The sequence below is a fragment of the Chaetodon trifascialis genome, chromosome 1, assembly GCF_039877785.1.
Source record: "Chaetodon trifascialis isolate fChaTrf1 chromosome 1, fChaTrf1.hap1, whole genome shotgun sequence".
Classification (NCBI taxonomy): domain Eukaryota; kingdom Metazoa; phylum Chordata; class Actinopteri; order Chaetodontiformes; family Chaetodontidae; genus Chaetodon; species Chaetodon trifascialis.
This window is the reverse complement of record NC_092056.1, coordinates 12,838,643-12,863,119: the sequence shown is the minus strand read 5'-3', so window position 1 is coordinate 12,863,119 and position 24,477 is coordinate 12,838,643. Positions and strand designations below refer to the sequence as shown.

The 24,477-nt window shown below is 42.5% G+C and overlaps 1 protein-coding gene across 11 annotated transcripts in view; it reads left to right on the top strand.

Moving 5' to 3' along the window:
* The window catches only part of tjp1a (tight junction protein 1a), a 98,269-nt gene that overhangs the window by 5,050 nt on the left and 68,742 nt on the right, over nucleotides 1–24,477 (top strand). For all 11 annotated transcript variants that reach the window (XM_070967901.1, XM_070967865.1, XM_070967847.1 and 8 more), the window contains exon 2: nucleotides 9,390–9,603. In XM_070967901.1, coding sequence (XP_070824002.1) covers nucleotides 9,390–9,603 — 214 coding nt within the window. The remainder of the gene's footprint in view (nucleotides 1–9,389; nucleotides 9,604–24,477) is intronic.

The following is a 24,477-nucleotide window of genomic DNA, read 5'->3' as shown; positions in this document are numbered from 1 at the left end:
TTAGCTTGAGATGATCCATAAATAGTAATTAGCCAGATGACGTTTGTTTAAACTGGTTGCAGCTCTTCCTAACATGTGGGTGTATTGTCCTGTATTGTGTGCCAGATGTCTGCTCTGCGCCCCTCCACAGTGACAGCTCTGCCTGGTGTTCTCAGTCCACCTGCTTAATGATGCATAAAGTCAGCGTCCCTTCTTCCCCCCACAACACACACATGCAGCAGCCACTCTGCCCTCTGATTTGCCTGTCCACACGTCCTCCCTCCCCGCTCTTCAGAGGAACACACACATTCAACAACTCCTGTCCTACCCCCTCCGCTCCTCCAGCTCCACTCTTAGAGGCCATGATGCGTAATCTCACACAAACTGACAATGCCGCGCATTAGTTACCTCAGCAGGAGCCCAAGTCCAGGGTGGGCCTGTCATGATAATCAGTACTTTTCTGAAAAACATGCAGAAATACTCCCTTTTTCGTCTTTCACTCTCAGTATCTCTCTGTCTCGCGCTCCCTTAAGTCAAAAAGAGCCTTTTTGTATTAAAGTCATGCAGCCCGATCTTAAAAACACGAGTCATGGCAGTCTTGAAGCATACTTCACTTAACTCTCCACAGTTCTTCATAGAGTATACGCCAAGGTGCACACACATGTTTGTGTGTGTGTGTTGATGTTTCTATTCAGTGTTTCTGTCCATTAGGAACTCGCATGTTCTTACTTTGGCAGAACGGTTGTAATCTCCTCTCAGATGGTTTATGCCACTAAAGGGAACAGATTACACAGGGTTTATTGACTCGTGGCTCACCCCCTTACCCCACCCGCTCTCCTAGCATCCTGTGGGTGTGTGTTTTTGTATTTGTTGGTATGTGTGTGAGTGTAGATTTGTGGGTGTCTTTGCCAATGTGAGTGTGTCTGCGTGCTTATTTGGGTTAGCATTTAGCGATAGTTTTTTGGGTCCAATTTAAATAGGGATAAAATTTTACTTTTGCCTTCATATTTGCTTTGTTGAATGGATTCAAAATGTTTTTCCTTTTTACTGCTTCCACCTCTGAAGACCCCATACTTTTAAAGTCTGCCTTGCATTTTTTTATGACTGCCCGTTCTTTTCAGTAGTAATGAGTTTCACATAGTGATCGCACCCGCAGGTAGTGTAGTGGGTGGTAAAATGTATTGTACCAAGTACTTTTTGACTGCTGACATTGCACGTCCTCTTGTAATGTTCTTGTGTCTTGCCATATTGTCTTTATTGTTGCTGTCTCCTGGGAATTTGTAGCATTTCTTTGTCTTCATCCCAGTGCTTCCCAGCACTAGCTAACTGGCTAACATGCTAAGATGTAGCTTGTCCCAAATATTCACCAATGGAGGTATAGACCACTTTATCACATAGCTCCCACATATTACTTATTTATAAATATTTATCCTTTCTATTGCTACTATTATTGTTACTAATAGTTGTTGGATTTAGTAGGTTGTTGAAGGCTACAACAGGGCAACAGCATCTGATTGGCTTCTGCTTGAGATGGACAGTTAAACCTTTATTTAGAGAATTCCTGTCAGGCTATTTCTTAAAGTGGTGAACCTCGCTCCATCCTCGCTTGTGTATGACTGAACCTTTCAATGATGCCCCTTTCATACCCAATCATGATACTATCACCTGTTGCCAATGAACCTGTTAACCATGAATGATCCAAACAGGTGTTTTGGAGCATTCCACAACTTTCTCAGTCTTTAGTTGCTCCTGTCCCAACTTCTTTGAAACATGTTGCTGCGTCAAATTCAGAATAAGCAAATGTTTACAAAAATCAATGAAGTTGATGAGGTGGAATATTCCATATATTGTCTTTGTGCTTTGTTCAATTGAGTTTATCCCAAAAAGGATTAGAAAATTATCTCATTCTGTTTTATTTATATTTTACCAAGGGACTCTTTTTTGGGAATCAGTGTTGTACGAGAAATGAAATGCCTCTATGATGTAACATTAGAAGATATTAATGTTGACAGACAGATATAAAACTGCCTAACAGAGGCAAAGAAAAAGAGAATAAATTGGGATCTCTGTCAGACAAAAGTGGATCCCCTCTGCTGTGTCCTTCTCTATTTGTGGAACGGCAGTGATGGATTCCATCTTGTCAGCCCCCTGTGAGCCATCGTGACAGTCGGAAGTCACCAGAGGCCGAGAACGTGTGACTCACAGATTCTAAAAGTCATTGTTGCTCCGCGTCTGACTCTGACTGGAGACGATGAGTCTCTGATAGGCCTCTGTTACCATCACTGCCGCCAACAGGCTCTTTAAGCAGCAATTACCAGAGCCTTATTTAGGCTCACAATTACATGAATCCAGACCTGCTCTGTGTAAGAGCTGCAGTCAGACTCAAGGATGATGCAGCTGCAGAGGTTCATCAGAAGTTTTGTACCACTAGTAGTTTTTCAAGACTAAGAGAGTAAAAGGGAGAAGACTAAGAATGAACAAAACATTGTGAACGATACATTTGTACTGAGTTGGAAAAGGAAGGCACAGATAGTTAACTTTGGGGCGCACCTTATCAAACAAATATGACTCAATATCATTTCAAATATTTCAGCATCTGTACCAATACTTTAGTGCTGGTTTATGGGAAAGTACAAAACAAGCCTAACATGTCCTCTCAGCAGATCTCTGCTCACACACTGAGTTTGAACTTGGCCTAAAGTTGAATTTGTATTGATGTCTGTTATGCACATGGGAGCAGGCTTGCTTTTTGAAACCAGCCGTTGACCTGCCTGTCACCCTCCTCTCCACAGGGGTCAGACAGCACTTGGACACGAGCGTTGTCCCGCCTTGTTTGATACATGTCTATATGCCTAATCTGGTCTGTCCATCTGTCAGGCCCGTCTGGCCTAATCAGACTCTGGATCTCGCCACAGATTTTCAGTCCCGTCCTCGTCTGCCCAGGTGGCTTTCAAAGGGCTTACACACTCCAGCTACACTTGTAGTAAATAAAAAGCTTTGATATGCTTTCTTGTTTTCTTTCTCCTTGGATGTTTGCAAGGATGTTTTTAGCCAGCCAACATGTTAGTCATTTGGTTCATTCTTCTGTTAGGGAGTGTCATTGAGGTCATCTAGATCAAGAAGGCTGTGTCATGCACCTCTTGTCACCACTTGTCCCCTGGAGCAGGAGGTGGGGGCCCGTGAGCAGAATGATGCATGGTCATCGGCTGCCATCACTTCCAGCTCAACAGTCAGGCATTACGAAGCAGTCAGGATGACCTCTGAGCCATGTGCTGACAATGTCCCTCTGTCCTTTGTCCCTTTGCATTATGGTCTTTCTCCTTTTGTCTTTGGGCCCCCTTTCTTCCACATCCTGCCTCATGCTTTGTTTACCTGCCTCCTTTAGTTTCTGCATCTTTGTCTTTCCACTCTAACTTTTATTTTTCCAACCTGTGCATCAGTGGCCTTGGTTAGTGAGCGAGTTTATATGGAAAGTAAGATAAATGACAAACATACTGGCTGGGTAAAAGCTACTTTGAAAAGTTCTGAGAATATAAATGGGAAGAGGAAGAGACAGCGGAGCCATTTTGGATGCACCACTGTCAGGTGATGTACTGGGAGATAGAACAAAGGCAAATCCCAGGATCACGAGGCATCCCATCAGAACTCTTTCTCACATTTTGGTCAGAACACAGTCCATTGTTATTAGACATGATGTGAAAAATCGCAGTCAGGCATTCTTCTCCAGTAATATCCACCTGGGCAGAGGAGGACAGGAAATATGTGGTGGGCTCGTGTCTCTGGTGTGTGTGTGTGTGTGTGTGTGTGTGTGTGTGTGTGTGTGTGTGTGTGTGTGTGTGTGTGTGTGTGTGTGTGTGTGTGTGTGTGTGTGTGTGAGAGACTGGGAGCCTTGCCGCTTTGGTGGAAGTGTCAAGACTGGGATGAAACACACCTGGTTTTGTCCCCGTAGTCCTCACTAAGCAGAACCAGTCTGAAAATCTGTCATAATACATCTGAGATAACAGTATACGCCCAAACCCTCCAACACCCATTGAACAAGATTAATAAACTGGTGTCTGCAAGCTAACAAAAAAAATGAGCATGAAGGTTAATTATTGACCTTGAAAACAGTATTTTGACAAAACAGTCCAATCTGAAGGTCCTCTAAGGTGAGAAACAAAGGAGGCTTGGCAGTGATGTTCATCTGATGCGTCCACTCTAAGAGATTTATTTAGAATGGCAGCTCAAGTCATTTGCACACAGTGTTATGTTATAGTTCTCATTGGTGTTGATGTTATATGTAGTTACATCATCTTATTCTCCCTTGCTCTTCTTGGTTCCTGGTTGCTGCCACTCAATCTCTCTCCCTGCTCGGCCACCCGCTCCTCGCTCGCTCCCATCCCACAGCCAATCACAGACATGCTGTTGTGTTGATGCGTGTCGTAGACAGGTCCTGGCAGATATGTAGCCTTTATTTGCAATAATGTAAGGTAAAGGTGCTTTGGAAGCGATAAGCAGAACTGAAATTCAAATTGTTTCGTGGTGACTCGAATCTTGGCATTTTGAATTCTGCTCTAATTTGGAGCCAAATTTCAGTTCCCTCCTCTTCATTGATCTGTCCTTTCTCTGCTGGTGAAAAAAATGTGAATTCCAGTAAAATCAGCTCTTCCCTCTGTGGTTTCTGCGGTTGCCATAGTGACACAGGGAGCCAATGGCAAATTGAAAAGTTGAACCATCATGAACCGTTCAGGAGAGCCGCTCAGCCTCCCCCTCTCTCCTTCCCGCTGCCGGCAAGCTGCCATCGCCTTTTCTGATTTAGTGGCTGTTGTGGAGCTTTCAGTCGTCAGCAGATGGGGTTCGCTCAGTTGTCAGGGAGTTGTGTTTCGCTGCACTTCATGGACTTCTTCTCCATATTGACTGAAGAGCTGAGGTTCAAAGTTCATTGTTGACCCTGGAAATAGCTGTCAACAGTATCACCACAAGGTCCATTTAGTAGCTGTTGTGGAGATTTTGATTGTATCACATGATCATCATCTTTTGAGTCCTCAGACAAAAATCCACACGCCACAGTCTTATAGTGTGATGTTAAGCTGTAATTTTTGATAAATGTATTCATTTCATCTGCTGTAATTGAATTATATATTTACTTAAAGTGTATTATAATTGAAGAACCAGCTTTTATGCTGATACATTAATGACTAAATTGATACGTTTCTGCGATTCTGGGATGAGGTAATCTGCAAAGCTTTGCCAATGACCTCTTAAATCCAGGGCGGGAGGGAGATTCTCTATTTTGGGCTGAGGTTTCATGTAATATTCATGAACTTCACCTCTCACTGCAGTTAGTGCCTAATGTGTCTTGTTATTGCTCTATTTTTGTGCCATAAGATGCCGGCATTGTCTGCTGTTTGCACTGAAGGGGTCACTTTGAGTACACATTGTGAGTGCACTCCAGTCTGTTTGTGAGTTTCTCCATATTTCTCCAGAGGCAGTGAAAAGTGAAACTAACTTCTGTCTGCGGCCAGACTGTGTCTAATCCACTGGCTTGCACGGCTCAATATATCTTCTAAAATCCGGCAGCATCACTGATCATAAATCATTCATAGACCAGCGGCGTGTGAGCAGTCATACTTCTGCTCCTTCTGGTGTTCTGCAGAGTTTTAATATTTGGACGCAAAAAAACAAAAACAGAACAAAACTCTGTTTTCTATACATGCCTCGAATTATACTGCAAGTCTGTGTTGCAGAAAATTTTTCATGTCATGTCATCACAAAAATGTACCTCAAATTATTATGTTTTTATTCACTGTCTGGAACTTTGACAGCAAAAAACATAAAGGAAGCACTGATGTGTGAAATCCTTGAGCCAAATAGACAAACATTTGTTTGTCTCTGTTTTCCTGTTTCTCTTCAGTGATGTTGTCTGTTAGAGTCGGATTAGCACTGTAAACTGTCCTACGTAAGTCACTCAGATACAGCCCATTCTTAGAAACGGTGTCGTCAAAATCCTCACAGCTCCATAAGATGCTGCTGGATGTGTAAATGGAGTCCCCTTGTAAAAGCAACACTGGGATTACAGTGTCAGAGTCTGTGTTCGTGTCCAGGCTGTTTGTAAACACACACACGTGTGGGCGTTGTGCACAGGTCACAGCAGAGGACAGGGATTGATATCTAGATATTTGGATGGCAGTGTTGGTCTGTCGGGCAGCTGGTCCACAGCTTTGGTCAAGACTGAAGTATTTAAACAGCTATCACAGTGAAATGTGGTGCAGACCTTCATGATCCACAGAGGATGAATACTCAGGACTTTGATGAACCCCTCATGTTCCTCTAGCAACACCATGAGGTTAACATTTGCTATGCAATTGTTGGCATGCTAACACTCTAAACTAAGATGGTTAACATAGTAAACATTATACCTGGTACAGATTAACACATTAGCATTGTCATCGTGAGCATGTTAGCATGTTGATGTTAGCACTTGTGTGCCTCCATACAGCCTCACATTCCTGTAGCATGGCCATTAGGATGCTCTTTAAAACAAGTTTTGTTTTTGTATTTTAGGAAAGTAACTGAACCTTCTGAAGGCAGGTGGAAAGTGCTTATCATACATGCTGTGACGAACAAGTGATCAGCCGTATGCAGTCAGCGTTATTGTACTGGAAAAATGTCACTGAAGCACTTTATAGCATTAGGTTATTGACCACAGGAAACTACATTATAAACAGTAAGGCCTTTTGACGTACAGCATGTCACAATGAGATGGCACAAATTGATCAAACGATATTGAGTATTTTTAGGAAAGTTGAGCTCTGCCTTTGAGGGGAGCCACTCTCAAGTCAATCATGTCTAGAATGACAAGCAGATGTGTTAGTAGACCAGCCCAGACCAGGGGCCAGCATTCATTTAGAAGAACATGTATTCTCATTGTTCTGCAAACTTGGTCTAAAGTGTCACTATCTGAGTTTGTTTTTGTGGATTAATTTAAAATTTATGGTTTAACCGGCTGCTGCCAGATGTCAACACTGAGGTCCTCTGGTCATCAAACGTATCCTTCACCACATCAAAACCTGTGACTGTGTCCCAGTCTTCTCCATGGCCAGAGATCAAGACAGGCTGTCAATAGGTTTATTTTTTTTCCTGAAGACTGTCATGTGCCATCAACTCTAACACTGTCTAACACTTTTGTACAAGCCCCTGAACTCACCAATGATTTGTCATTACGTCACATCTCAACTCCAAAAAATAATCCATCTTCTCTTTCAAAGGCTTCATGCTGTGAAGTACGAATGCATTGCAGAGCTGAGCTGGCTATAGGGCTGCAACTAATGATTATTTGTGTTAACGATTAATCTGCAGATTATTTTCTTGATTGATTATAATATTCTCTATAAAATATCAGTCTGGGGTGTCCCAGCACCCAGTGAGGCATTTTGAAGTGGCTTGTTTTGTCCAACTAAAACTAACAAAAACAAAGATTTTTGATTTCTAATAATGTAAAAGAGAGAAAATGAGTATAAAATGCTCAAATTTAAGACATCGATGCCTGCATATGATGACGATGCCTGGGAAAGTCCAGGGGATGTGGGGAGTCATGATAAAAATTAACCCAGGGGAAAAAGGAAGCAAGAAAACTGAAGCATAAGCAAAAACAAGGAATTAATCAATGAATCAAAGAAAAAAACAAACATCCACAAACGAACAATAACTTCAGAAACTAAAATATAAAAAAATACCCAATTAAACACTGCAGATAACACCCACCCACCAAAAGGAAGTAAGTTGGCTGACTCTGGCACACGCAGACTGATGTCTGCCAAAATGGCCCACTGACACGACCTACTGTACGGCTCTCTCCAGGTCTCTGTCCTCCAGGCCCTGATTAGATGACGGACTGCAGCTGTGACCATCCCCTCTGCTGCTGTGAGAAGGGGGGGTGCAGTACCTGGAGAGAGACAACACACAAAACACACAACACTACGGCTGTAACAGAAAAGCAGCAGGAAACAAACATGACAGCTGTAGCATAACCGTAGAGGTCTGGTAGTTCAACTGTATGTGTTTTTGAGGAACTTCAAAAGAATTTCAGTCCATTGGTGTGTTTTGTTAGCTTTTTAAGGCATAATGTTGAAAACTGTCTGAAATACATTGAAATGGAACAGAAATGGAATATAATTTTACGCCTTAGGCCTTGAAATGAGCTCATTATAGCTGCAGAGGAAGCAGGGCCTCTTCCACGGAGTCTGCCATGTTGGACTGCCAACATGCTTTTACAGTAGCCCATAGTGGTCAAACCTAACAGTGCTTTGAGAGAGGGTGTTCTCCTACACACTTGGAAAGCCAGGGGTGAGACAAGGGGCATTCATTTGGTTGCAATCGGCAGCCTCACCTCTCAATGCCCCACACGCTGGTCCTTTAAGGTACCTTGGAATTTCCCTCCCTTTGCAGCCATGAATGTAAGAAGAAAAGCAGCTTTATTGTGGTTTAATAATAGACGACAAGTGGATGCTCCATACCTAGTTTCCATCTGCAGGCTACCCGCTGACATTCAGCCCAATTATTCACACTTGCTTGAATGCCACCACAGCCAACAGGAGAGGATGTCCTTTAAAAAGTGAAGAGAGCAAGAGGAAAGTTATGTCACTTTGACCCTCCAGGCATCTTTATGTTTTTCCTCAGATATGCAGCGGTGCCTGCTAGCAGTGTGTGCAGTGTGGATTGCTCCTCAGAGAAAATGTGGTTATCGTGAATTGCATTTGGTATTTAATAGATGTGGTTACGTCAACTTGTTGGGCCCACAAGCTATAAAACAGCAGAAACATTCAAGGGTTTGAGCTATACCCACATATGTTTGGACTATCCTTAAAAGCTGTCAATACTGTGGAACTAAATTGTCTCGACTGCAAACTCTGCATCACACACGTACACAAAATTATAGTTAATCTTCAGAACCTGACTTTTTGGCCACTGTGGGAACGCCAAACGAGCTGTAAACACAACAATATGACCTTATAAAATCTTGCAAATGTGTTCGCAAACGGTTAGTTTTAATGCACCCAGCAGACACTGAGCAACATTAGCATTCATTTGAATTCAGTTTCAGGTCACCTGGTCTTTTAACTCCACCACCTCCTGAGGAAAATACCTGGCTCTGTAGCAGCTAAATGCTCCGCTGTGTTCACCAGATAGTCGCTTACTTACCTGTAAATGAAAAGTCTTTGGGTTTTGAATTGTTGGTTGAACAAAAGCAAGTTGAAGACGTAGCATTTTTCACAATATTATTGACATTTTATGCAGTAAACAAATCAAAGAAAAAGAAGAAATCAAAGATCTTCAATGTTCCCCACATTAATTATCATGTATCATTCTGCTTCTTTTGCCTGCATCATTTCTAATATCACCTTTGTTTGTCTCTGTCTCTTTTGTCTCAGGGTGACCCCCCAAGATGGAGAAACATCCCCCTCAGGTGGTCCCGGGTGTTCAGATGGGCCTATAGGTGCTATAGGTGGCGCTGGTGCTATGGCAATGCCTGCCACCTCCACCCTCTCTTTGCCCATGAGCCAGGGTAAACCCTCTCTACGCCGCATCAAAGGCCGCATTCACCGCAGCAAGAGCCTGGATAGCATCGATCTGCTCGACTCCAATGTAAGGCTCACTAAACACTTGACCACACCAACTTAGCGTGACTCTCAATTAACCGATTAATTAAAAAAAGTTTCCCACACTCCAGAGGAACTTCTTTAAATGTATTTTGACAGTGCTACCACAGAGGGGGCTGTTGGAAACAATCCTCAGCAGTTTTTTAGCAGCTATTATTTTCCGGCATTCGACATAAGCTGTGATTACATTTACTAAATTCCACTCACTGTGATTTCAAAGGAGAATAAAGGTCCACATTTTTTTTCTCTTAATGGTTTCATTCAGATTTCACATTTCACACAAGCTACAGCACTAATGCGCACACACTCACGTCCACACACAAACACACGCCCCCACACACACACTCACAGCATGACCTTTGGTTATGCAACATTTCTTTGATTTTCAGATGAGCACAGTTTAACACATTCCATATGTCTCTCTGTGACTGGTTTATTCTCATGAAAAGTATTAATCTGATAAATGATTGGGTAAGCTGCTTGGACCTAAAAACCCTTCCTAACTCTGGGATTGTCCATTGAGCTGAGAACTGCGTTTGGCCCACTCTCTCCACCGGTCAACTCATGCCGACTTGTGTGTGTGTGTGCTTGTGTGTGTACCTGTAAGTGTGTGTTTGTGAGTGATGTGGCTTTTGGGAAAGCAACCAACGGTTTATGATGTAAAAGCATGCCAACCTGCCACTAATGCATGCTTGGTAGGGCTGTTTTTTTGTGGCATGAGACCACAGTGGACACACAGATACAGATAAATCTCTGTCCTGCACAGCACTACTGGACATCTCTGTCCCCCCTACTACTTTCTTTATGTCTTGACCTTCTGTAAATGTCTCCTTTGATAAATGTTCACCGTGTGATGTTTCCTCATCTGCCACCGTCCTTCCTCTTCATGTTGACAGTCTTGAGTGTGTGTGTGTGTGTGTGTGTGTGTGTGTGTGTGTGTGTGTGTGCGTGTGTGCTCATTGGGTGTCCAGAATTTTAGCTGGCCTTAATTGGGAGCAGCCTGGTGTGCCTGCCTGTGTAAGGAGTCATTATTACTCCACTGCAGCCGGCCTGTCTTCAGAGCGGGACTGGGACTCGTTATGATTACGTTGAAGGGAGACAGCGTTTGCAGTTCACACAAGTAAATCCATTATTGATGTGAAGGAGGGCTGGAGGTGGACAGAGGAAGTCGCAGGGTGGGAGTGACAGTCAGGGACATGGTCGGAGGTGACACAGCACAGCGTCGCCAACCCAAATGATGCAACGCACACACACATACACACACATGCATGTCTGTTTGACCGAGTTTGTCAGTTTGATTGACTGCTCTCATGAGGTTTCCTGTCAGTTTCTAATTTTGAGACAGAGGTGAAAATATCTTATAGATTTTTAAAACAACCTTGAGTACCGTGCTGCATAATTCTTGGCAGTGATCCGTCTGACCTAAATCAGTTGTTGTTGTTGTTTTGCTACCTTTGCAGACATGAGTGAAGTAAGAGCAGAGGTGGGTTGTGCTGGAGCTAGTGAGGCAGATGGTGAATGAAAGTTAGATATGACTTTGCTGTTATGTCATCTCCAAAAAAGAGCAGTCATGGTGCACTTTGGGTCGGGTGGGAAATGGGTTGTCCAACTATAGCAGCTCTGTTACTGGGGTAAAAATAGGGAAGAACGATTTTAGGAAAATGTCTTTTCTTTTCATAATACAGATTTTGAGATTTCAGTTGTGATTATTTTGTGTAAATTAAATTCCAGTCTGAAAACTCTAAAACATATTTTCTCAATCACCTTTTTTCTATAAGAGATGGGCCCTTTATGATGAACACTCTGTGCTGTGGCAACACTCACCCTACGTTTACACGTAGCAGGGTATTGTGGAAAACGGATATTTTGGCCCCTCCAAAAATATGACACCGATGACTTTTGTGCTCATTAGCTGAACATTAGCCGAACATTAGCTTAACATTAGCTTGGCATTAGCTTGACAGACTGGCAGGATGAGCTGAATCCAGGAGGAGTTTCACTCTGTTTGCCAGCTCTTATTAACACCTAACAACGAATGAGCTACCTGCTACTGCTACCACAGCTACGCTAATCCTGTGCATAGAGGACCACCACTGCATTGGTCACGGCACACACTCAGTTTTTCAAACATATACTTGTACGGATTGATGTTTGCTGCTAGATGAAACCATCTTTGGTTGTGTTTAAATAGTACTTCGACATGCAAAGGGCAAATAGACCTTTTTCACAGAAGACGTTTTGACACATCCCAGTAAGTCTTTAAGTCTTTAAGTCTTTAATCAAAATTAACTGAACTAAATAATCTTCCCAAAACACTGTTGAGTATCTAAATTAGAAATAAAATGGATGTTGTTGCAATTTTCACTTTTCTTTTAAATCACAGTTTCAGCATAAATGCCGTGGAAATACGACCCATCACCCCAATAAGCCTTTCTTTTCCTAATCAATCAGTGAGGGAATCGCACATCTTCGTGAATACTGCAGAAAGTATTTCAGGCATCACTGTAGATGAGCAGGAGTTGGAGAAGGAGTCAGGGTAGTGATGGTTCACAGTTTTATCTTTAAAGACCATCCATCAGCAAGGATAGTCTTCAAACACAGCCCCAAGAGAAAGTGTGAATTCCTCCCAACGTAAACTTCCCTTCGTACATCGTTTTCATCTTCTCCCTCTCTCTGACAGTGCTTTCAGTGCTATCAGTGAATCTCAGCGTGTGTACACCATGTTTTCTCCTATACAATATTCAGCTGAGTTCCAATTTTGCGCGTTACTCTCAAGCATTGATTCTCAATTACGCCCTCTCTTTTCCATCAAGAATATCGAAGAGCAGGCTAAAATAAGACCTCACTATGCATTTTATCTCACAGAGCTCTCACTCCGTGCAACAGCGTGCTCGGAGCATGTTACACAAATACTTAAGCTTCCACTCCGTTGCTCTGCTGTGGACCATCACAAGATGTCCATGAGTGTATGTCTGAAACATGAATAATAGATGGAAGAAATGATCTACTTCATAATGCAGTGTTTTCTTTCTTTCACTTGCAGCTATTTTCGTGTGATAAAAAAAACAAAAGAATGAAGGATGTGGATAAAAGAATTTGAGAAGTCTGTGGTTAAACTGGGTGAACTCACCTGGGATTTTAGCTATTATTAATTCACTACAGACCGGTGGCTCCTCTATTTGTCTTCTCATGCCAAGTAGCTGCCAATGTGTACTGGAGCAAAGGATTGATTCCTTACAACAATGTCATTGGGTAGGTGTGTGTGTGTGTGTGTGTGTGTGTGTGTGTGTGTGCGCGCGCGCCCATGTATTACTCGTGTTGTGGGGACTCGCCTTACTTGTGGGGACAAAATGCAAATCCCCTTAATGTTTAAGGTTAGGGTAAGCCTCCAGGAAATGAATGTAAGTCTATGTAATGTCCCCAAAAGTGATGAAGAGCTAAGGTGTGTGTGTGTGTGTGTGTGTGTGTGTGTGTGTGTGTGTGTGTGTGTAGGTGTGTGTGTGTGTGTGTGTGTGTGTGTGTGTGTGTGTGTGTGTGTGTGTGTGTGTGTGTGTGTGTGTGTGTGTGTGTGTGTGTATGTGTGACCTGATATTCTGAGTCCTTGAACTGAAAGTACACTCTGCTTTGGAGAGATTCAATGAGATATGGCACAGCTATGTTGGCTTCCCAAAAGATCTTACTGCTCTGTGGCCTTCATTTTCAGTTTTGTCCGTCCAAATAAGACAAGAAGAAGGATTAGTGTTAAGTTTTCATACCTAAATGACATAATAGGTATTTTCCAAAGACACCTGCCACTTACATGCTTCAGGTTTGGTTAAGCTCACGCAGCTAATAGAGTCATTATTCTCACAAACAAGGTCAGGAAACATAAATTTACTGCAGGTCCTTGCAAGTGTTTCAACAATCAGCTGATGCTGTTGTTTTCCTGGTGAGTCCAGTTTGTTTTTTTTACTCCTCAGGCATTATTGTGATCACAAACTTAAAATGTCTGAGTCTGACTCGGTGCCAGAATCGCCAGGCCCAACTCTGTCAGGTCTTATAAGCAGACCTCATCTCTTGGATGCTAAGTTGGCATACTTCCCATATTAGCACTGCACAGTGTAAATGGTAAGTTATTTGTTAGTTTCAAAACAAACTGAGAGTGAATTTTAACAACTTTATCTGAATGCACTCCACTTTGATTCTTTTCTTTTTCTAATTATTCATTCTTAAAGTTTTGGCATTCGTATAGACGTGGCTGGATGTAAGAGTTCACTTGAATATACCACATAAACACATTCAAGGACTGCATTACATCATGCTGTCACACCATCTGCAGAATGTTTCCTCCCATCCCACTCCTCAAACCAGTCTCTAAAACCCTGCCCCCATCAAAGGGCCAAAAAATCTTAAAAATAAATATAATCGACAGATATATGTATCTCCCAGTATACACATATTTATTCCTACACAGACTTACATCTGCCTACAGACATGCATGCACCAAAGCACCACAAGTCATCTACAGATTTAATCACACATATATACTGCACATCTATGTAATTACAGTGTCTGAGGATTAAAAACTCTCATAAGTAACCCTTTTTTGCATGCACACATGCAGGCATACTTGCACAGAGAGCCCCTGTACGAGCATTAGTCAGCAGTGTCTGCATGTAGAGTACAACCCATGTCATAAGTTACACGTTATTGCCAAGACATCTACTCAAGTATACACATGTGCACATGTAAACCTGAAAGCCTTGGAAGAAGAGGAAAATGACCTCTGTAGAATCTATACTGCAGTTTTAAGCTATTAGTGTAACCGAGATGTCTGCTGGCAAGTGTCCACTGAAAATGCATTAGTGGTGATGCTCCTTATTCATTTGAATGAAATCAGATGTAGAAACCTTCTTTATCAAACAAAGGAGAAACGTTAAAGCATGGAGCTCAACCTTGTGCATTGTGGAGCAAATAATTCAATTTAATTAAAAGGCAAGTGTCCATTTATATGATTTCTGTTCACGATAATATGCATTTGCTGCCCCTGTATCTCCACACCCAGCCTCCGGACGTTTTGAGTGTAGTGTTATCACTGAACATGCATGTACATCATCACGTACTCTGTGGTGAGGTGGATCTCTCAGTTCTCTGCCGGGCTGATGGGCGCAGACCAGAGATGGCAAACCCTCAAACACCGACTGACAGAGAGAGTGGAAAAGAGAGATTACAAAACGGAGTGATAAATGTGAGGGAGGAGTGGAGGTTATGACATGGATGGGTCGTAAGAGAGACGAGAGAATGGTTTGACAGCAGGGTGCGGGATGTTCCGATTAGATGGATACATTTTCCCTGGATAGACAGGAGGCTCCACAGACACCTTATAACTCATTCTCTTCATCCCTTGTTCTCAAGGCACAACAGGACAAAATTGCATTTCACATACAAGTCGTTTGTCTTACCTGAGTTGAAACAGACCCCTGAAAATGGTCTGCAACCTCTGTGCTTATGTTCATGTATGTGTGCCTGCTCTGTGCCTGTACCTTGGCGCGCGTGCGTGCGTGTGTGTGTTTGGGACCGGATGTGGTGTTACAGCAGCAACAGTTATTAAATCAACAAATTATGAAATCCACAGTAGCACTAAGCTTCTCGGACCATCACACACATCATCAGTGTGGGAAATTAACATCAGACATCAGTCAAAAGCTGCTAAATTTGTCCACCCGCTAATTTGGAGGATAACAAGGCTTTCATATACAGTAAATCTTGAACACACACAGTGAGGCTGTGCGTATGACTTGTGCAGATATATGATGCAATAAAGAGAAAGCTGCACACGAAGTCAGTGGCCAACATCTGACTGAGACCACAGGCCTCCTCTGTCTTAGCTGCCTCAAGGGGAAGAAATGATACATTTATTATTGACAGTGAGACACAAATCAAAAGACAAGATGTGTTTCAGTGTTGATTTAATAATCATGTCAGTTCCAGTGTGGAACAGGATGAAAAAACCTCATGAATGTATGAAAAAATGGGCTAATAAGAATGATATGTGTGATTGTGTGTGTGCCTGTGATGGCCCTGGGGGCATATATCTGCATATAGAATATCTATTAAATTATGATTTAGTCATTTTTATTTTCTCAGTGTGATAAGGATAGGGAGTATAAAAAATACTGTATATTGGGTACTGGGAGAGGCATTTATATTGTATGAATATGAAACGGTATTAAAAGAAATAATAATAATAATAAATAGAGAAATCACCTTTATAAATAACAAATATAAGGGGGACTGATTACTGTTTATATTTCAGTTTTAGAGAGTACTGTTGCTTCAAAAATACTGTTGTGTCAGAGTTCTTGCTCTGCCAGCAACAGCCATTAAACAGCAATAATACACCTTTTATTACTTATTATCTAATAGTATAATAATTATGTAAGTTGCATGAAAGTATAGGAACAGGAGTTTAAAGTAAAGGTCGTGCTGGTTTACATCCTTGTTGACATTCCCCTGTGTACTTTTCACTTGCTTATGTTGCTTTTTGAGGCTGTGGGTTCACGCCTGCTGTCCTGTGCAGGACAGCTGATGAAACCTCTCATTAATTGCATTCCCCATTAACCAGCAGCAAATCCATAGGCTGTAGCTTTTGGATTCCCTATGGCTTTGATTTTGATCGCAGTGATTCATTAGCTTTTTAAAGACATGGAGCCCCCTGCATAATGAACACGCTCCCTGCCCCTCATGTTAGCTCATCCCACGGCACTGTGCATCTGTAATGTCAGCCAGGAAGGGCAGGCAGGATCAATGTTGGTTCTATAGATAGATGAGCCGATGATCTATGACATCCACAGCAGCAGCCTGTAAGCGAGAAGGCCCTATTTTACACAGGGTCATATGGAACAGTTCACATGAAATTAAATTAATCAATCACTCACTCTCGGTTTATAGGGTGTGTATGTGCATGCTGTGTGCGCGGGCTCTTGGCTGAAGGGATGCCTGGCTGCATACTTTACAGGAAGTGTGTCTTCATATTAGTATGTCCGGCGGTCTACTGTCCTCTGTGTGATATTGATTGGTTGCATTAGGGAGTCTGCGGGTCAGCATTTCTCAAAGGGGGACAGAAGAAGAGTGGGATGGAGGAGTGCAGAGAGGAGGCATGGAGGAATTACCAGAGGGCACGAGGAGATGGTATGAGAAGGGAAAGAGCGGGAACAACAGAAGGACAGAAAATTAAAAATTGGTAACCGAGTATCCATAATACGTTGAGCTCAATCCTCTACAATGTACCTCAGGCCTGCCTCACCTGAATTAAGCAGATATAAGAGAATCCTTAGTCGTCTATGGTACTGAGCACATTTATCAGTCTTACAGCCTCGGCTCGATGATGTCAGCTGTATAATGTTCTACAGTGTCTCCCATTAGAAAGCCTCACACATGTTCTCCAAGAATGGATTTTCCTCTGCCTGGAGCCCTGTTATAGATTTCACCGGAGAAGACAATGCTGAGATCAGATTAAAAGCTTGTACAACTTTGGGATTCAAGTGTTCCCCAAAGAGTGAAGTCCACATGTTCTTAACATTTCATTATTTTTGTTGTCATAATAGGATGATGGAGGCTGGAGGACGTTGTTTTCTTGTGTTAGTCTGATTGTTTGTATGGTTGGCCATTGTCTGGGCTAGTGTTTTCGTTACATACCATTCTTTTTGGCTGTACTGTAACATTCAAGTGAAAGTAGTAGCATTAGTGCTGTTTTGCTCACACGGCCACAAGCGGCGCCCCACCCCGTCCCTGCGCTCTATTATTGATTTAATGTGCTACAGCTGGTTAAAGATGACCTATTGTTCTCGCCTTCAAGCTCTTTGTTTCCATATTTGTTTACGGTATATTAATGCTCAATTTTTGCTCACCACCACGTAGGTAGCTGTCAATATTGCATAAAAAACATCAAGCGCTGTACTTGCCCTGCGATGTTTACTTAATGGAGCAGTGGAATTAATTTTATTGATCAAATCGGACCAGATGCCTCAACAGAGCTTCAGCGGCACATTGCTTTCCCGTGAGATGCCAGTGTCAGGCTTCTGCTCAGCCCACCGTTCACGGTGCTTGTGCCATTTAGCCATCGTAACATGTGATTCTCTCATTAGACATTTAGCAGTGGTTTTCAGCCTGAGTGAATGACGGTGTGTCCTCAGTGACCTTCAGTAGCTCTGGTGTTTTGATGTAATTTTAGCTCTGCTTTCACAGCCATCCCTGTTTTTGTCCCAGCTCCATTTCTAGCGCCCATCCCAGTGCTGAAATGTTTGGATCTGAATAATTTAGCGCACTTAAAAGCAATTACAACACCTTGTAGTCTAGAGTTAGGCTAAATGTAATCCCCCACACTCTGTAACAGCGCTGGATTTTTATTGTGGGTTTTATTTGGATTTTTATTTATTTTTGGCTGTGGTTTGTTGACCGTGACGGAAACCCTGTTGTGTCAGTCTTGGCTCACGCATAAGATGTGTTGGATTATAAAAGAGAAGATTGGGTTAATTTATGACTTCAGCATTCATCTTGCACCACGTGGCAGCAGCGGCAGCCTCGTCTAACGAGATGGGATGGATTCCCAGCAGCTCAGAACTTAGGCCCTCTCCTCTGTTTCCATGGCAACACAATTACTTTGCCCCGGGTGTGGGAGGTTAGGGTGGTCATGCACACAGGTTAAAGTGATGTGAAGGGGCGGTCTTTATGTCGAGAGGGCGCAGAGAGAAAACAGGCTGTCATGTGTGTCAAAGACTTTGGTCTTTTTGTTATTTTATTCTGTTGAGTTTCTTTTCTGCCTTTGCATTGCTGCTTATGTTTACTCATCTGTTTGCCACTGTGTCATAGCCATATGTTGATATTGAGCTGTTTTTGGTGGTTTTACACACCCAAGATTATCACTGAGCTTCGTGTTATGCTTGTGAAAGATGACTCATGGTATGTCTCACTGTCAAAGGTCAGTCAGTTCAACATTTACTGTATCAGCAGAGACAAGAGGGTACAAATGAAAGCACCAAAGTTACTCATTGTACATACACTGTAAACATTAAGATCACTGAGGAAACAATGTTTCAGCCATTAAATTCACAATATGAAACAGTCACAGGGTGCAGTTGACAGTTAATAAAGGAGTTCAACTGCACACAACAGAAACAGTTCTATCTCCATTTACTGATGAAAATATGTTCAGAAAATGATACAAGCAATGAATCTCAAGGTCACTCAACACAGGAGCAACCCAGAAACAGAAATCCCCACATGGGCAAAATAGCTAATATTGAGTCCATTGATTTTGCACTTGTCGTCATTAGTGAACTTTCAAAGTACTGATTTTTCTCTGTGAATTCCACTTCAGTGTTTAAAGTAAGAGATTTAATATAACTCAAAGTAGTTACAAAAGTATTTTTTATTAAGCATGAAGCTGCTGTTTGATACTGCCCCAGGTATCCTGTCAGATGGAGGATATAAATGGATCTCTTCGGCCACTTGCAGCCTTGACTTACATTGCTGCTCATGCATGAACTGGCTATATGTAACATACCTGAACAGAGACTCTCAAAGCGTTGTCAAAGTATAAATCCACATACAAACAATTTAGATCAACGACAAAGCTCCTGTGTGGACAAAGGGTAAAAAATAGATGACAGATGGATTTTTTAATTATAATGTAATAAGCAAAAAATAACAAGTGAGAAAACTGAAAAACACCAAAATTTGCACGTGTGTGAAAGACGTGACTGACATATGAATGACATACATATCAGTGTGACTTATGCTCGGCCTTTTAATACTTTATCACTGAGCTGAAAGTATGTTGGCAGTTACCTTCAGATCAGACAGATTATAAATCTTGAAATACGATCAATTTTTAAACAGAACGTTCCTCCTGCTCATCTGATGTCTTTGTCATATCAGTGGTAGTGCAGACTGTAGTGTCACCTCTGTCTCTGTGCTTCATTTTATCACCTGTGCACGTTGCCCTCTTTCAGCAACGTGAGTCTCCTCAGTGCTGCAGGTCTACAGACAGATCTGTCTCCCTCTCTTTCACCTTTCCCTCCATGCAGGCACCTCCAGGGGCTCTCATTTCACGTTTGACTTTTATTTTCCCTCTCAACTAAATTGACCACCAGAAATGTGAAACTTTGTAAAGTGAGATGCCCCAGGGGGAAGTCATGATGCCAACCTGCAACCTGCCTTTGTAGCGTCTGTCTGCAGAGAGCAGTAAAGCAAGTGAAAAACAGAGGAAAAAACAAAACAAAACAAGGAAATGGGTTAACCAGAGCCGACGGGTGCGTGGAGATATATGTGTGTGTGTCTTTCTGTCTGTCACTGCATGTGTGTGTCTGTGTCTGTCTTTGTGTGTGCGTGCCTCAGGAGGACTGCTTGCTCAGGGACAGGGGGGGCTCTCAGGATGGATTCGTCAGAAGCCAGGGGCTGTGCTGCGCACCATTAGGATCAAGGTTGCTATTTCAGGATGCTACCTGCTGAGGGATGTACTCTGCTCACAGTTTTGATGGCCTCTCCGCCCAAGTCCATTAAACCAGGCAGAGATGGCCCGAGCTGCTGCTGAGTTACTAGGATGGGACCTATTTTCACGAAACTGACCACTTACTTTAGTTCAGATATTTCTATGTTTTTGACATCAATAACTGTTTTCATTTATATGCATTATTGCAGTTTTTCATTCCTATCTTAACTGAGATGTCTGTCCTCAGATATGACCTTCTGTCTATGTTGCAGGTGGGACAATAAAAACACTTCAGAGAATGAGGCTGAAGTCTCATAATAGTGAGATTACAGAAAATACACTATCCATCGTTTTGCTGGGCATTTCTGATATCCTGTTCGAAGACCCTGTAAAGTTCCGAGGCTTATTTGTCTCACTCCTATTTTCTGTGTGTGTGTGTGTGTGTGTGTGTGTGTGTGTGCGTGTGTGTGTGTGTGTGTGTGTGTTTCTTTGAGGAGAATGAGTCAGCATTCTTTGCGGTTTGACTTCCACAGCACAGGGTCTGAAAGTGACCTCTGGGGTTAAAGGTCACATCTAGCTGTAAATTAGCTGCAGTTTTATGTCCTGTGTATTTAAGCAGGAATGAAATAGTAAATATGTGCATTGCATTTCTTTTCTTTTTAATTCTGATTTTCTGATTCTGATTAAATACATGACTTGAAGTGAGTACAGTTACTTCAGTGCTATGTATGGTAACACTTTAAGTCTTCCTACGTAGTAGATGTAAGTTTATAACACATTATAGTGTATTTAGAAGCAGATATAAGGGTATTTTTAAAGTGTTTGTTAATATATAGTGTTCTCAACAATGAAAACTTGTCCTGTGAAGACATATATTATTACACCTCAGCTGTGTCTTACAATGTTGTCCATTGTCTATACACCAGCCTCCACTTCTGGTTTGCTTACAGGAAGATAGATGTCTGGTTACAACTACATTATAGTTTGCTTTATAAACCATTACTTACTATATAAATGTAGTAACTCATCATCAATATAGTATGCAGATCTATGGAAAGATGTAACATAAAGGTACATGTGTGCTTTTTAGCATCTGAACAGTGTTATAGTCACAGTCACTTTATGAGTCAAAACAGAACTCTGTCCCGTCTGCCAGCTCTGTCTCTGTTTTTAAGGTGCATCCTACTATGTTTAGGATGCACCTTAAGAACTACAGTATTTCCTCTTTCCAACACAGTTATGCAGTACACCACAGTGGCCACTAGTTGTACTAGTGCTACAGTAAAAGGGTTAGGCGCATTGAAGCCCCCCTCTTGTCAACCTTTCTGAAAAACAGACAGTGACAGCTTTTATCCTGCAGAGGGCAGAGTTTCACCACTAACCACTAATCTCAGTGCTGTCCATGAGCGGACCGCTGACCTCCTCAGCACTGGTCTCCATTTTAACTGTCTGAATGGGAGACAATGCTGTTTCCGCTGTAAATTAATTACATATATGTTGCACATCTGTCTTTGCACCTTTTCACATTATGTCTCGTTTGAAACCCTTTCCAAGCTGTTGTCTGTGAACTGGTGTCCAGATGTGGACAGAAACAAAAGAGTGGATTGTAATAAATGATCTGAGCGTCACAGAGGCTCATACTTTTTTTTTTTTTTTTTTTTTTTAATCAAACTCCATAAATCATTAGACAAAACAAGATGGGCCTTTTAACCTGCTTACATACATCTGAGGGCGGCAGTGTCTCAGGAGGTAAAGCGGGTCGTCCACTAATCCTTGGGCAAGACACTAAATGCCAAATTGCTCCCGATGGTCAGGCTAGCACTTTGGATAAAAGCACAAAATAAATGCAGCTATTTAGCATTTAATCTACGTTGTATTGTGCAGTACTGCTGTCTCTGAATACAAATAAACAACCACAGGAATTCCCTTTGTGGACCAAATGCGTATATTTCACTTACAGTAAATCTTGTGGCAGATCTTCAGCAGATGCCTGTACTATTGTGGCTCCCTCTGTGACTTCATGGGCAATGCCAGAAAATTTAATTAACTGAAATCGACATTCCAGAAAGGCCCATTGGGGATCTGACGGCCAAGCAGAGTGGCCAAGCTGTGCAGCATCAGAGAATGAAAGAGAGGAAGAAAGGAGAAAAAGATGTGCGCTGACTCATCTGCACTGTAGTGTTGCTGGCAAGTATTTGCCAATATAACAATTTCAACATCGTAGTTTATCTACTGGCTAATGGGAAGGAGTCATAAATTCAGTTTTTAGTATTCAAATAAACAACTGTGGTTGGTTTAATTCTGAGTGTTCAGGTCAGCGTGACCCCTCGAAATGAAAGTGTGAGAGGTGTTTGCGCAGAGATTGCAAAATGATCTGATGTTTTGTTCTTGTTGATGAAACAGAAAAGCGAGATATGAACCTCCCAGCAGGTCTGCTCATATTTATGAGGTGGTGTCGAGTCTTAGCTGGAGATATTTCATTAGGAATCAGAGAGGAGAGCAGCAGGGGATGACTGATCAGTCAGGTGATAGGGATTTTGTCATCCATGGGTCAGCGCCTTTTCTTGGAGCCTGCCAGAAAGCTGTAAGATGCACACAAATGCTATGCTTACTCCTTTCTGTTCTGTTTTATTCTGTTGGCCATGTATCGTAGCATACCTCTGCCTTTCTGCTGCTGTTCATATAAGGCTGGCAGCACAGTGGGGCTGCAAAGAATAAGCTTTTGCCAGTGACCACTGTAGAGGAGTCCTGTTCAGTGAGGCACCCTCAGACAATATATATTTCTGGCTTATTTTCAGTGGAAGCTCCCTGAGAGCCTCGATGACGTTGCCAGCAGATTAACTGTCCTCATATCCCTGCATCCCTGGTTATTTCTCCTGCGTGTTTTCTTTTAATAAAGCTGACCAGCCTCCTTAGTCCTGAATCAGGCTGGCAGACAGACACGTGGACAAGGAGCCGAGCAGGTGGGCAGCAATAACAGGTAGAGACAGTGTGGTGGGAAGCATACTGGGCAGAGGGGGGAGTCGTGTTGAGTGGGTGCTGGAAAGGTCGGGGGAGAGGTCACAGCACTGCAAGCCCCCGCTATGCGGTGCGGTCACAGTGAACGTGACAACTCAGTGACGTTGTCTCTTTTGATTGTCTCTTCTCTGCATGAGGAGTTGTGTTCTTGTCAGTGAGACTGGCAGCCAGACGCGTATTCATGCATGTGGGCAAGCATGCAAACACACACACACTCATTGGCTTTGTGAGGAGCAAAACATTGGTTGGAAGGTGAAACATCACCTGAATCTGACTCCCTTGATACCAGATCACAGACTTCAAAATTAAAGTGGAAATAATACGAGCACTTGGAGAAATTTTGATCGAGTAATTGTCAAAGCTTGGGGATTAATAGCCCGCCCGGTTGCAGCAGTTTGAGTTAAAGCATGCGACCTTAAACGTCGTTGCTCATGTAATTCTCAAGAGAGGCAGCTGGATGTATTGGTGACACCCCTCCTGCACCACCAGGCCCCACCTCTCAGTAACAGCAACTCAGTCATCATAGCTGCTGATGGTTTATCCCTAATGGTGACCCATAAATAAAGCAGCAACCAATGGAAAGAATTGATTTCCAGAAGCACGGAGGAGAGGTGGAGATTTATGCTCCCAGTCGGACTCCGCTGGAGCGCTGTACATCACTCTTTCTGATATGTTTTGCCCCACATCTTTTTTTCCAGCCCATCACTCTGCCTCTGACTGTAACGGCTAGAACAGACTGTTCCCTCTTTTTTGGGATATTGCAACATTTGCCAAATCTCGTTCTTTTTTCCTTTGATCTCCTCGTGCTATATCTTCTCATTTTATTCACCCATGTGCTCTGCTCACCTGGCCTGTAGCAGCTTTATTTTTCTCTCTGCTCTGTCTGTCTCTGTCTCTCTCACACATTCTCTCTCTCTCACACACGCACACACCATTTAGTTGTCCAAAGGAAATTAACCAGACTCTAATAGACCAGCCTCTGACTTTCTGGAATTTGCTCATTTTGCTGTTTTTCTCTTTGAGCGGGTTAGACTACAGATCAGAGTAGTCTTAGAGTAGAGCTTCACCCTTCACACTATGCAGCTACAATAATGGTAACAGTACTGTATATCATTAAAAAAATAATATCACAGAAAAAGACACTATTTGGGCACTGTATTTCTGCTTGCCAGTTCTGTGACATTTTATTGCTGGGATGCTCAGCAGCACATTGATTGACTGATTTGCATGTTCAAAAGATCCAATCATTTCCTGTAATCCACGTCTGATTCACTTACATAGTTAATCCAGCTACACAGCTACATACAGATTTGCACATTGTATGGCAGATGTTCTCCTCGCTTGGACGAGAGTGTGTGTGTGTGTGTGCGC